We start from the raw sequence: 13,586 nt of genomic DNA on the forward strand, positions 1-13,586 counted from the left end.
TGAAATGGATTGCCTGAATATTCTTTTTTGCATAATCTATAAACAATTTACACAAATTTTCAGTGCTGAGGCCTGATTCCTTTTCTTATGTCATATTCTTAAAACTGACATTCGATTTCTTTCTTTTTTTCAGAATCCTTAGGCACTAATGACTCCTTTATGAAGAACATCTTTGGTGATTTATTTGATCTTGATGCATCAGTTTAATCCAAAATGTCGGAGAGCTGTTGTTTTTGTCGGACCAGTATGATGGTTCTCAGCAAAACATTGCTCTTTAAAGTGATGGCCATGGATGTTTTCTTTTACAGTCGGTGATTTGCATGAAGGTCCATGCTTGTGTCTGGCCTTCGGCTGTTGTATTTTTAGTTATGGTTAGGGATGTGAGGATAGAAATGCATACAAAGTCTACTAGTTGTCAGAATTATGAACTGCATACATACTTGATTAATTTGAATCTTAATAAGAGAAGCAAATAATATTTTAGTGATCATGAATATTTTCGTGATCATGAAATAAATTTAATAAACACTAAACTGCGATCATTTTTTTTAAAGTTTTTTTTTTTTTTTTAAATAAAGAGACATGACCTCTCTTCACTTTAAGGAAGAGATCTGTGAAATGAGGACATCATCTTCTAACCTTGACCTTAAAGACTGTGCAGACAAATGTCAGACAGGGTGTAATGACTATTCCAGAACCATGATTACTCGCAGAAAAAGGAGATGTGCAAAACAAGGTTTGGAACAGTCTAAGGAAAGAATCACATATTTTGAAAGGGAACTTAATGAAGATTATGAGGTCACCGGTGATAAAATTAAAATTAAAGATGAAAAAGTGGAAAGCACTGCTGAAAATTGTGATGAATCGGCCGTCTTGATAACCAAAAAAATGCATGACACCAGGCATGAAGATCTAAACACATGTGGAGATGGTCTGTTAAAATGTGAAACATGGTCCAGGAACAGCGAGCAATCAAATGGAACATTATATAATTCAACAGACAGTCTAATGGAGGAGGAACTGCCCCGAGAGAAGAGGTATCAGTGCAGCATCTGTGAGCGACTGTTTGGTTATTTTGGTATGTTTCAGAAGCACATGAGAACCCACTCTGATGCCACCGACTACTCGTGCTGTACCTGCTCTCAGGCCTTTATTGAACTCCACGACCTGTTCGATCATTTCAGCGATGTTCATCCCGAGTTTGAAAGACTGTTTTGTAAGAGAAAGCAGTTCCGCTGCGATATGTGTGAGAAGAGGTTCAAGAGTGCCTGTCACCTTACCAATCACGTCCGGACACATACAGGAGAAAAACCATTCGAATGTCTGGTGTGCGGCGCAGCGTTTGTCGAACAGAGTGGATTAAACAGACACAGGAAGAGGAGTCATGTTGGCATGAGCCGAGAGGACTACGAGAGGCTGTTCTCGTTCACCTGTGATCAGTGCCCGAAACGATTTGACAGCGGACAGAGGCTCGTCCTGCACCGAGAGAACCACTACAAGACATTCCGATGTGACAGGTGCGATCAGGCCTTCCTTACAGACCAGGCGCTGGAGACTCACACCAAACGGATGCACTACGTTGTCAGAGACCAGACGAATGCGTGGGGCAGCGGAAAGAGCAAGTACACCTGTGCGTGGTGCTGCAGACGCTTCAAGTGCTCGACGCACCTCGAAAACCATGAGAGGATCCACAGCGGGATTAGACCGTTCGCTTGTGATATTTGCGAGAGGACGTTTGCGGAGGTCGGTGGACTGAGGCGGCACAACCGGCTGATGCATGTGAGGAAGAACCCCGTCAGCACGAGAACGGACAAACCTTTCAAGTGTGAAGACTGCGGAAAGTGTTTCAGAGACGCAGCTCTTCTTCAGTCTCACTCCTCGATACACGTCATCGACAAACCATATAAATGTGATATCTGCGAAGTCCGATTTGCGAAACCTAATCAGGTTGTAAAACACCAGCAAATCCAGCATTCTGATAATACTGACATTTTAAAGACACAGTTAACCAACTCCAGTCAGTCATCAGATATTCATTCTGATAATACTGTTATTTTAAAGACACAGTTAAGTAACTCCAGCCAGTCATCAGATATTGATTCTGATAATACTGACATTTTAAAGACACAGTTAACCAACTCCAGTCAGTCATCAGATATTCATTCTGATAATACTGTTATTTTAAAGACACAGTTAAGTAACTCCAGCCAGTCCTCAGATATTGATTCTGATAATACTGACATTTTAAAGACACAGTTAACCAACTCCAGTCAGTCATCAGATATTCATGCAGTGGAATATCAAAGTGATGTAATTATCAAAACTGAGCCTGATAAGTCATCAATATTTTTTGACATACACAAGAATATCTTCAAAACCGACAAACCCTATGTGTGTGGATTCTGTGGTGAATCATTTGGGGATATCCACGGCAGATATCTACACATGAGGACCCATGACAGCATGGACATCAACCATGAGATATCCATGCGACTGCATGATCAAGTTCTTAACATGAACCATAAAACCAACCAAGACTCTGAGGAAGAGGATTCCAATCCCATTGTTTCTGAATGTCGGGCACTGCTGAACATTGATGCTGCTTCCCTCGATGAGAACACTGGTAGCTTGTATAGCTTCTCTGGCATCATGCAGCCAACCAAGGAAAGACCTTTCCAGTGTGATCACTGTCAGAAGACGTTCATCCGAGCCATTCATCTTCATAATCATATCATGACCCACACTGGAGAACGACCTTTTAAGTGTGATCTTTGTGGAAAAGGCTTCATAGAGCCCAGCAAACTCGCTCGACATCATAGGACTCACGAAAAGAAGAACGCCGACTCCATCTCACCAGGGAGTGTTCCAGGTGACATCAAACCCAATACAGATGATGGCCAAGAACTGGAATCACGGACTGACAAGCCAATAGAGAACCGTGATGGTGATTGTGTTACTGAGGGTCCCATTGACCCCAGTGTGAAAATACTTAAAAAGTGGACAAAGTTTCACTTCTGCCAGGGCTGCAAGCAGACCTACACACATTCAGAGAACCTCACCCTGCATGTCAAGTACAACAGCGAAGGCGGACCCTTTCAGTGTACCCAGTGTTTAGCTAAGTACAGTCTCAAGTGCGAACTGAACAAACATCTACGCAAGCACATAATGACGAGAGTCATCAAAGACAGCAAGCCACGGAGACAGAAGATATTTCCTTGTGACCTGTGCAGGAGTGAGAAGGTCTTCACCAGCAGAGCCAACCTGAAGGCTCACATGCGAGTGCACACGGGCGAACGTCCATACATCTGTGATGTAGCAGAGTGTCGCATGGCCTTCAAGCAGCAGTGTCAGAAGACTAGACACATGAGGACACATTCAGGTAATTTCATCAGGGCGATCTTAGCATCAGTAGTGATGCACTTACGGTGAATTTAGTGCCAAGATTGCTTCGTAAAATGGGACACTGGTTTTCTCTGGGGTCATTTCAGAATACATGTATTTGTATACAATGTAGGTATATACAGGTGAGTTGGTTAGAAGTACATAGCAGGTGCATTAAGATTTTTGGACATGTTTGTCAGCATCTCTGTAGAAGTAGGTGTTTTTTGGAGCATTTTTAAAATACCTTTATAGGTACATACAGATCAGTAGATCTGGTCCCGTGCTTATTAAAAGTTCTAGACTCGGGCCTAATAGAGTTTGAGACTAACGCCATGCCAAGGCCATAGAAATTGTATGTATGTGACATCATTAGAGATTTGAGTCCAGACTAAAGTTCAGATGTTCATACCAATGAGTTAATTTGGGTCTGTATGCTTTTCAGCACATGGTACATGATACAGGGTTTTTACAAAGCGCCTACCTACATGTACCTTATGGTCTTACGGTGATTTTAGCACTAAGATTGTTTTGTAAAACGGGGCCCAGGTGAATTACCATGAAGATGTTTTTTGGGAACAAAATACAAATGTACTTACATAGGTGCATACAGGCGAGTAGATAAAATGTACATATCAGTTGAGTTAAAGGGACATTCCTGAGTTTGCTGCATTGTAAGATGTTTCTGACGAATAAAATATTTCTACGATTAAACTTGAATATTAAATATATTTTCTTGTTTAGAATAGCAGTCTCTGTATATTAAGTGTGTTTCTGGTCGTCTTAATATTTGTAAGAAGCCCAAACTGGATTTAGTCTTCAAATAATTTCGAACGTAAAAAAAAAAAAACGCTTTTAGGAAATAAAATGAAATTTAAGTACAAATATTAAAATGATCAGAAACACATTTACTATTCAGCCACTAATATTTTATGCAGAAAAATATATATGATATGTAATTGCAATCGTTAAAAAATCTATTAGTCGATATCATCTTAAAAATTGCAGCAAACTCGGGAATGTACCGTTAATTATGTTCTGTGTATTCTTTTTAACACCTAAACAGGTACATACAGGGGAATTGGTTACTGTAGTCCAGCCCATTATTCTATAAATATTTTTTTGACTATTTTGGTGTGCCATTTCAGGGCTAGCTCTGGGTGAGCAAAACAATTCGCCAAATTGTTTATTAAACTTCAAAAATTGCAGAAATCAACAGTTATTTTCTAAAAAATATCAATTATTACATGAAATTATTTCGCCAAACTAAAATAAAATTCACCAACTGTTTTCAGAATTCGCAACTGGCGAGTTTAAGCGCTAGCCCTGCATTTACAAATCAGTCTGCTCAGAAATAAATAACTTGTAGTAAATTTCATAGTATGAAAAAAGGTGTTCCCTGTGGGACTGATTATAGGTAGGTGTTCTTGCATAATATTAGGCTATCTGCTATAATGTGAGTCAAAGGCTTTGAACAGATAAATTTGATACGTGGGAGAGCTAACCCTGATTATATCACTCAAAATCTTTTAAATATTCTCCACCATCTCTTTCCTGTCTAAATCTGCAATTCTCAAATCCAAAATCCTTTCTAAACAAGACTGATTGTGCGAACCCACCCAGAATAACTGAGATTAATTAAGAAACGTTTCTTTATCAGGATGACCTAACGAGCAGTAGATTGTTGTTAAATTGTGATGATATTAATGTATGTTTTCAGGTAAACGAGAGTTTGTTTGCGAGTTCTGCGGAAAGGACTATGCCGACCCGGCAACTCTGAAAGGTCACATCCGGATTCACACGGGCGACAAGCGTTACAAGTGTGAGGTGTGCAGCAAGGCATTCACCGAGTCGTGCAAGCTGACCCGCCACCGCCGCGTGCACACCGGCGAGAAGCCCTACACGTGCAGCTACTGCGGAAACCTGTTTACATCGTCGGGGAACCTGCGTGACCATGAGAGAATCCACACCGGACAGATGCCATACCACTGTGACGTGTGTAAGAGGGGATTCGCTCACCCCAGTAAACTGTTGTACCACAAGAGAACACACATCCCTGATTTCCATATGTAGTCCAATGCCAGGGGTTGAAGTAATATATGTAGAGAGAACACACATTCCCGATTTTCATATGTAGTCTTAATACTAGGGGTTGAAGTAATGTGTTTAGAGGTTTAAGAGGCCATTTGGTCTCCAGGGTGTGTGGAGTGGGAGGCCACTTAGGAACCACATATATTTAACACTAGTTTGATTGAAAACATATTTTATTGCATGTAATATATATATATATATATATATATTATTATATATAATATATATATGTGTGTGTGTGTGTGTGTATATATATATATATAATAATATATATATATATATATATACACACACACATACAAAAGGATTGGGCACAAGTTATCCAACTTAGAGGCCCTCTCCTAATCACAAACATTAAATTGTACAATAATGGCGACTGCACTATCACTAGTTATTTTGCCTGCCCGAAAATGTCACCATTGTCTACCAGATGACCAATTATTTCAACCCTTGACTAATGGCTACATAAGTTTAAATTAAAACTCCACAGATGTTTTTGCATTGTAAGGCATTAAAATATTGCTATAAAGTTCATGCAAGTAGAACAATGTTTTTAGGCATTTTTAGTTTGGGATCCACGTTAGAAAGTCACCATTGGCTACAAGGTCACCAATTATTTCAACCCCTGAGTAATGGCTACATAAGTTTAAATTAAACTCCACAGATGTTTTTGCATTGTAAGGCATTAAAATATTGCAATAAAGTACATGCAAGTAGAACAATGTTTTTAGGCATTTTTAGTTTGGGAACCATGTTAGAAAGTTAACTTTCACAAAGGTCCTAGGCTTCAGATGAATAATTGTACCACAGTATTTCACCTTAAAGGCATACTGCCACGGATTTAAGGACCTTATTTCTCTAAAAATGGATAATAAATAAAAATTACATTAATTGTTGGTAACCAAATCTAGCTACCGCATCAGCTTAACTGAACCATGATGGAGTGAAATCCATGTCAACCCTCTTGGCAATTTTAGTTTTTGAATTATTAACCATTGTCATAATTCAATAAAAAAAATTACAAAATATTAATAAATGGAGTATGGTGGTTATGAAGATGGTTGAATAAAGTACATTTAGGGACAAATCAAATTATTTTTGTTCAGGTAATACTTTGTTAGACCATTAAATAGGTCGGTGGTCTGTGACAATATGCCTTTAAGTTAAATAAATTGAAATATGGGATCAAAGGGTCAAATTTTTATGCTTTTCATGAGATATAATTTTTGGTCCCTTTACATTCACAATTTGTTTTAAGTTTCGCTCACTATGTGATGCTTTTATTGAGTTACATGGAGATTTTTAAAATAACAAGAATTCTAATAAAAAAAACTATTTTCTCATCATTAATTTAATTTTCGAATAGTGCCAGTAGCAAATGTTTTTATATATAATCATTACGTTTTTGTTGTAACTTTATATCATGTTCATCATTTTGTGAATAACCACTGTATGAGTTCTAACACACACATATTGTATTAATTTATAATGGTTCCAAGAGGCCATTTGTTTGACTGTTTGAGGCAATTTGAGCCATGTAAACAGCTTCTATTTTTATTTCTGTTGTAGCTTCATGGTAGCATGTCAAAGCTGTGGTGTATTCTGTTCCATATGTGCAGAGTGCATATAATACATCCCTTGTCACTAACCAGGAGTTGACCTTGGAATGGCAGCAAGGTTTTCGTGCCATTTAACAAACTGTTTTAAGTTTTTAGCATTCATACTTATTAAAGCAATCATTAATTGTTTCGGTTCAAATTTGAAGTTTCATTGTCACTGTTTTACTGAGGACTACTCTATGTACTAAGTTGCAGATCTATCTGTTGGCGTGCTACTAATGGAAAAATGTAGCGGGTTTCATCTGATGACTACGAGTCATAATTATCAAATGTTTGACATCCAGTAGCCGATGATTAATTAATCCATGTGCTCTAGTGTTATTAAACAGAACAAACAAACTAAGCTCCGTAAGTGAATAATTATTCATGAATTCGAATAATGAAAATGAATTCACTAAGTTAGCAAGGTATATGGTTCATGCTAGACTAACGAATACGTATCACGGAAAGGCTTTATGTAGTGCAACAAATACATAAGTGAATCGTCTTCATCCCTAATGATGCCTCATCAAATACTTTAGCAAATACATCGTACAAACATTTACTCACCATTTGTTTTGGTTTTTTGTTTTGTTAAGTTTACTTTGTTTAAAAAATTAAGATTAACAACAGTAGTTAGATAAAATCATTTTGTGTACTAAAATATCTGGATATATCTTCCACAACAATTTGATTCTCACGGTTTTGTCAGGCACTTAAAATATGTCTGGAAACAAATGGTCCGCTTTCAGAATTAAAATATACAGGTTTATACATACAGAGTTTCTGGTGGTGCAAAAACAAAATAGAAAAGGTCCACTTGGTTCATATTCGAACACACACACCCCACCCCCACCCCAGGTCCAGCTCACGCCACGCCCCTGATAATGGACATTTTACATGATTAACATTTTGTTCAACAATCTTAGGTAAAGTTGAAATATTCAACAGTAATTGACAAAATAGAATAATCATGCAGAAACGGCATTAATATGTTTTTTGTCTGAGTGATTTACCAATCAACGTATCCTGGTTTTGCAATTGACCGTAACAATAGGTTAGTACCTTATCAATGGAAAATCTTTTGTCATTAGTACTTTATCATGGACAAAGTTTCATAATTAGTACTATATCAAGGGGACATTTGCCTGGTTACTTTGTCAGGAGAAAATCTGCCTGGTTACTTTATCAAGAGAAAATCTTCCTGGTTACTTTATCAAGAGAAAATCTGCCTGGTTACTTTATGAAGAGAAAATCTGCCTGGTTACTTTATCAAGAGAAATATCAAGAGAAAATCTTCCTGGTTGTCATGGGAAAATTGTGTAATTAGTACTGTATGATGGGAAAATCTGTGATAGTACTATATACATATACAGTGAAACCTCTCAAAACCGGACCCCCTGTAAACCAGAATTCCCTCAAAACTGGACCCTCTGTAAACTGGAATTCTCTCAAAACCGGACGCTCTGTAACCCGAATTTTCTCGGTCCCTTTTAAAAGTCGGTACAGAACAGAACCTCTCTAAACCGGATACCTTTTAAAACCAGACATTTTACTTGGTCCCTAGGGTGTCCGGTTTAGAGGGGTTTCACTGTATAGGGAAAATCTGTGTGCAGCTGCTTGCTTATAATGTACTGTATGTGTATGTGTATATGTTTGTTATTTGCAATGTTGCATTGTGGGCATTAAACATTTAAAAATAAAAAGTTCAGTTATTTCAATAACCATTTTTGTTTGATTTCTTATTTTAAATGAAGCCTGTATGTGTATTTAAATTGGAGTATTTAAGTGCTTTTTGGTTAATATTTGATATCCATTGTTCCTGAATTAAAATGACCACAACATTGTTTATCACTTTCTTTAAAAATTGAAATACCATAAACCTGTATCATAGAGACAAAGACTTTATTTTTTTAGGATATCACAAACATATTTGGTACAGAACAGCCTGGCTGAAATAGCATGTATTTGGGGGTTTCAAGAATACCGAGGCTTATCGATAAAGTTTCTGAAAACTGGGTTGTTTGTGAAAGCTTATGAAATATTAACCTTTGAAGAGAACATATAACAAAGAGAAACTACATTTACTATGTTATTTTAAAAATTCACAGACACTTTTTCCATATATGCAAAATATCTGGTCTGTACATGCAACATAAATCTACCTCGGTTTCAAACAGAGCATAACATGGCACTTAGTAATGATTATTGTTTACCTTACATTCATTAGAGAGAAAAAACTGGGTTTTTTCAAGGGGAAAAACAAAAAACATGTTTTTTAACTTTAATGTGTTATTTACTTACATATTTCAAAATATCTTTAATTGTAGATCAATATATTTACTACAAAAGTGGATCCTAAACCGATGTAGAAAGAAAATGGGTTGCATTATGTTGTGATTACAGTAGACTAATTCTTTGAAGATTTTTTGTCCTTTTTAAATGTGCTTTATAGGTACCGGTACTAGTATTACCTTTTCTGGGATAATTTTTTTTTGTTTTAAATATATGAATTGCACATCATAGCTTTTAGTCAGAATTTTTAGTGTCGTATATGTGATATTAATTATTGTAATGCTATTAATGATTATTGGTCTTTACTAGGATAATTTTCCCACTAAAAGTGTAAAGATAGGAAAAATGGGCAGCAACTCTTACCAGTTTAAAGGTACTCTACCCTTAATATAGGTACTCTGCCCTTAATATAAGGGAAAAAATAAATGTTTTATTCAACGACGCACTCAACACATTTTATTTACGGTTATATGAATGAATGAATGTTTAACGACACCCCAGCATGAAAAATACATCGGCTACTGGGTGTCAAACTATGGTAATGATAACAAATAAGGTGATGATCAACATTCAATATAAACAGTGTAAAGAACATCAGACATATGGTTAAGGACCACACAGATATTGAGAGAGGAAACCCACTGTCGCCACTTAATGGGCTACTCTTTTCGATAAGCAGCAAGGGATCTTTTGTATGCACCATCCCACAAACAGGGTAGCACATACCACAGCATTTGATATACCAGTCGTGATACACTGGTTGGAATGAGCAATAGCCCAATGGGCCCACCGATGGGGATTGACCGCACACCGACCGCGCATCAAGTGAGTGCTGTACCACTGGGCTACGTCCCGCCCCTTAATATAAGGAGGAAATGTTTTTATGTAATGACACAACACATTTTGGTTATGAATATATAGCATCAGACATATGGTTACGGACAACAGAGATAATGAGAGAGGAAACCACGCCATGGGCTATTCTTCACAATTATAGCAACAAGGGATCTTTTATATGCACCATCCCACAGACATGATAGTACATACCACAGCCTTTTTGACATTGGCTAGAATGAAAAATAGCCTGACGGGGATAGATCCTAGCCGTTAAAATAATTTGAGTAATATTTCTGAATAATATTTAGTTCATTGCTCGAAATACCATTCTGTGCACATCTGTGTGTGTGTGTTGAGATGTGCCATTGTTTACAGAAGCAATAGAAAGATTTGTTTTAGCCTGTACTAGCATGAGCTAAAACATGGCTGTCATTTTACAGTGTTAGAATCTATATTGTGGTCAAAATCAGCTCTCCTTGTGGGCCAATTAGCTGACGGTCATGGTGCTATACCCTCCTGACTATTTAACAGAACGGGAAGGACGTAGCCCAGTGGTAAAGTGCTTATTTGATGTGCAGTTGGTTTCGGATCGATCCCCGCCGGTGAGCACATTGGGCTATTTCTCGGCCCAGCCAGTGTCCACAACTGGCATATCGAAGGCTGTGGTATGTGCTATCCTGTGTGAGATCCATGGTGCATATGAAAGATCTCTTGCTACTAATGGAAAAATGTAGCAGGTTTCCTCTCAAAAGATAATATGTCAAAAATACCAAATGTTTGACATTCAATAGCCGATGATTAATAAATCAATGTGCTCTAGTGGTGTCGTGAAACAAAACTTTTTTTTTTTTAAACTAACAGAACATTTTGGAATTGATCGTGTGCAGAGATGCCGTATTGAATATACTAATGGCAGATTCATATACATCATGTACAGGAATGACAATTTTCTGTGGAATTCCGCAGATTTTGTACCATAAGGTTGATCTAATGAATCATTTAAATTCAGTGAGAAATTTGTTTAGAAGGGTTTGGTGTATGATTAATTTTTAACATCAGTCATCAGCATAAAATCAAGCTTAATTTTAACTGGTATGTTCTGGCTTCTATTGCATAGGTTTAAAATAGTATACTTTTCTGGTGCATATTACTGGCAAGTAATTTAATATACATCATTGTGATTTTTATGAGTGGGGGAGACCTTTTGAGGGCAAAGTATTAAGTTTTACAAAAAAATTTAGCTACACTTTCAGAGAATCTACAATGTAAATATAGATTTGTACATTTATACATACACATATTCTGTTGTTGAGAGCACATTTCTCAAAGATTATAAATCTTTCTCTTTTTTTCTCTCTTTTTTTTTTTTTATTAAATTTAATCAAGATTTTTCTACCATAGTCTGATTTAGTAATCATATTATTACCCCAGCAGGGAAAATGTTTTCCATATTTTCTCAGTGAGAAATATTCTGCATTGGTTTAACGAACAATACTACTGGACAATTTGACGCTTACAAACCAATGACTTTGTCGGTACTAAATATGACGACATTACGATTTGACAAACCCAAAATGACGTCATGTAGTTTAAAGAGTTTGCCTTTACGGGTCTCTATTTTTGGTGTTAAATTAATAACAAAATGTCATTTTAATGCAATTCATTATAGATTTTGAAGCAGAATAAAGAGAACTTGTGTATTTTTTTAATTATCTATGAACGTGATTAAATTATAACGTTATAGTAATTCTCAGAACAGTGCATATTTAGTGGTTTACATCATTTCTATACAGGTTTGCCTTCGTGCATGTGCGTGGAAAATAAAGGTTTTTAGAAGAAAAAAATAGCTGAGGTAATAAATAGAATAACAAACTCGGTTCCAGTTATTATCAAATTTATGTCCCTCGTGAAATAATTTTCATTTGTTACTCGCTAAAGCTTGTGACAACTGAAAATTATTTCACTCGGGACATAAATTTGATAATCACTGGTAACTCGTTTATTATCCTCTATTTATTTTCTATATACACTTTAGATGGCAGGGGCAGCATGTAGCCCAGTGATAAAATGTTCGCTTGATGCGCGGTTGGTTTAGGATCAATCCCCGCCGGTGACCCCATTGGGCTATTTCTTGTTCCAGCCAGATCCACAACTGGTGTATCTAAGGCCGTGATATGTAATATCCTGTCTGTGGGATGGTGCATATAAAAGATCCCTTGCTGCTAATCGAAAAGAGTAGCCCATGAAGTGGTGACAGTGGGTTTCCTCTCTCTTATATCTGTGTGGTTCTTAACCATATGTCTGACGCCATATAACCGTAAATAAAATGTGTTGGGTGCATCGTTAAATAAAACATTTTCCTTCCTTCCTTTTAGATGAAAAAATCCACTAAAATTTGTATCCAGTGTGTAAAATTGTTTACAGTTCAGTTTCAATAATAAGCAGGTGAGTACATCACCAGTCACAAAACAACAAAGTCCTCGGCAAGATGCTTTGTTCTGTGGAATCGAATGTAAACTTTGATTGATTGTAGGTGTTTTGTAAGACCTTGTGAATACGGAGCCCACTGAAATGATACATGTAAATGTGCTACAGAACAGTGAGAATAACAACTTACAGTTGTTAACTTGGCATAAATTATAGTCTTGTGGGTAGGGTAACTGAACCTCCAGTCATTGACTTTGTGTACAGTGAAACCTCTCAACACCGGACCCTCTCTAAACCAGAATTCTCTCAAAACTGGACATTCGCCAAAGTTCCGTGATTTATGCATCTTTTAACATTAAAGTTTACCTCTCTAAACCGGAAACCTCTTAAAACTGAACACTGGATGAATAATTCAGTCCCTAACTCTTTAATTAGTGCAGTTTGGACTTTCTTAAAACCGGACGATCAGACCGTTGTCAGTCATTATGGTGCCACTAATTGTTTCGTTTATTGTTACTTTGCCGTCTTCAGCCAGATTACTTGACTGCGAACATAGCTGGTGCAATATACACTATCCTGTCTGTGGGATGGTGCATATAAAAGATCCCTTGCTGCTAATCGAAAAGAGTAGCCCCTGAAGTGGCGACAGCGGGTTTCCTCTCTCAATATCTGTGTGGTCCTTAACTATATGTCTCACGCCATATAACCATAAATAAAATGTGTTGAGTGCGTCGTTAAATAAAACATTTCTTTCTTTCCATTCTCTAATTGGTTTTGTGTCCTAACCAGGGGTGGTGGTGTTTGGGGGTCGGACCCCCCCCCCCCCCCCCCCCTGCTCACGGCGAATTTCTTTTTCATATTCCGATTTTTTACATTCCTGTGAATGGTCCGAAAGCAGCTCGGCTAGCCAGCAGAAAACACCTCAGAATAGCCCTACAAGGGGTCAATTTTTCAAAAGAC

The 13,586-nt window shown here is 37.2% G+C and overlaps 1 protein-coding gene across 2 annotated transcripts; it reads left to right on the top strand.

Annotated features, from left to right (window-relative positions):
• The first annotated feature begins 159 nt into the window (after positions 1–159).
• On the top strand, positions 160–8,792 carry LOC121368338 (zinc finger protein 420-like). Of its 2 annotated transcripts, XM_041493028.1 has the most exons (3): positions 160–3,379; positions 5,099–5,377; positions 7,039–8,792. In XM_041493028.1, the coding sequence occupies exons 1-3, from the start codon at positions 583–585 to the stop codon at positions 7,047–7,049; spliced, it is 3,087 nt and encodes a 1,028-aa protein (XP_041348962.1). In that variant the 5' UTR covers positions 160–582; the 3' UTR covers positions 7,050–8,792. The 2 variants fall into 2 exon arrangements, with proteins under 2 accessions (XP_041348962.1, XP_041348961.1); XM_041493027.1 differs by lacking the exon at positions 7,039–8,792 and having other exon boundaries at positions 5,099–6,188.
• The last annotated feature ends 4,794 nt before the right edge of the window (positions 8,793–13,586 follow it).

This window comes from Gigantopelta aegis, chromosome 3, assembly GCF_016097555.1.
Source record: "Gigantopelta aegis isolate Gae_Host chromosome 3, Gae_host_genome, whole genome shotgun sequence".
Lineage (NCBI taxonomy): Eukaryota > Metazoa > Mollusca > Gastropoda > Neomphalida > Peltospiridae > Gigantopelta > Gigantopelta aegis.

Coding starts and splice junctions, on each gene's coding strand:
- LOC121368338 (XM_041493027.1), top strand. CDS start 583: ATGACCTCTCTTCACTTTAAGGAAGAGATCTGTGAAATGAGGACATCA. Junction 3,380..5,098: donor ACACATGAGGACACATTCAG/GTAATTTCATCA, acceptor GTATGTTTTCAG/GTAAACGAGAGTTTGTTTGC.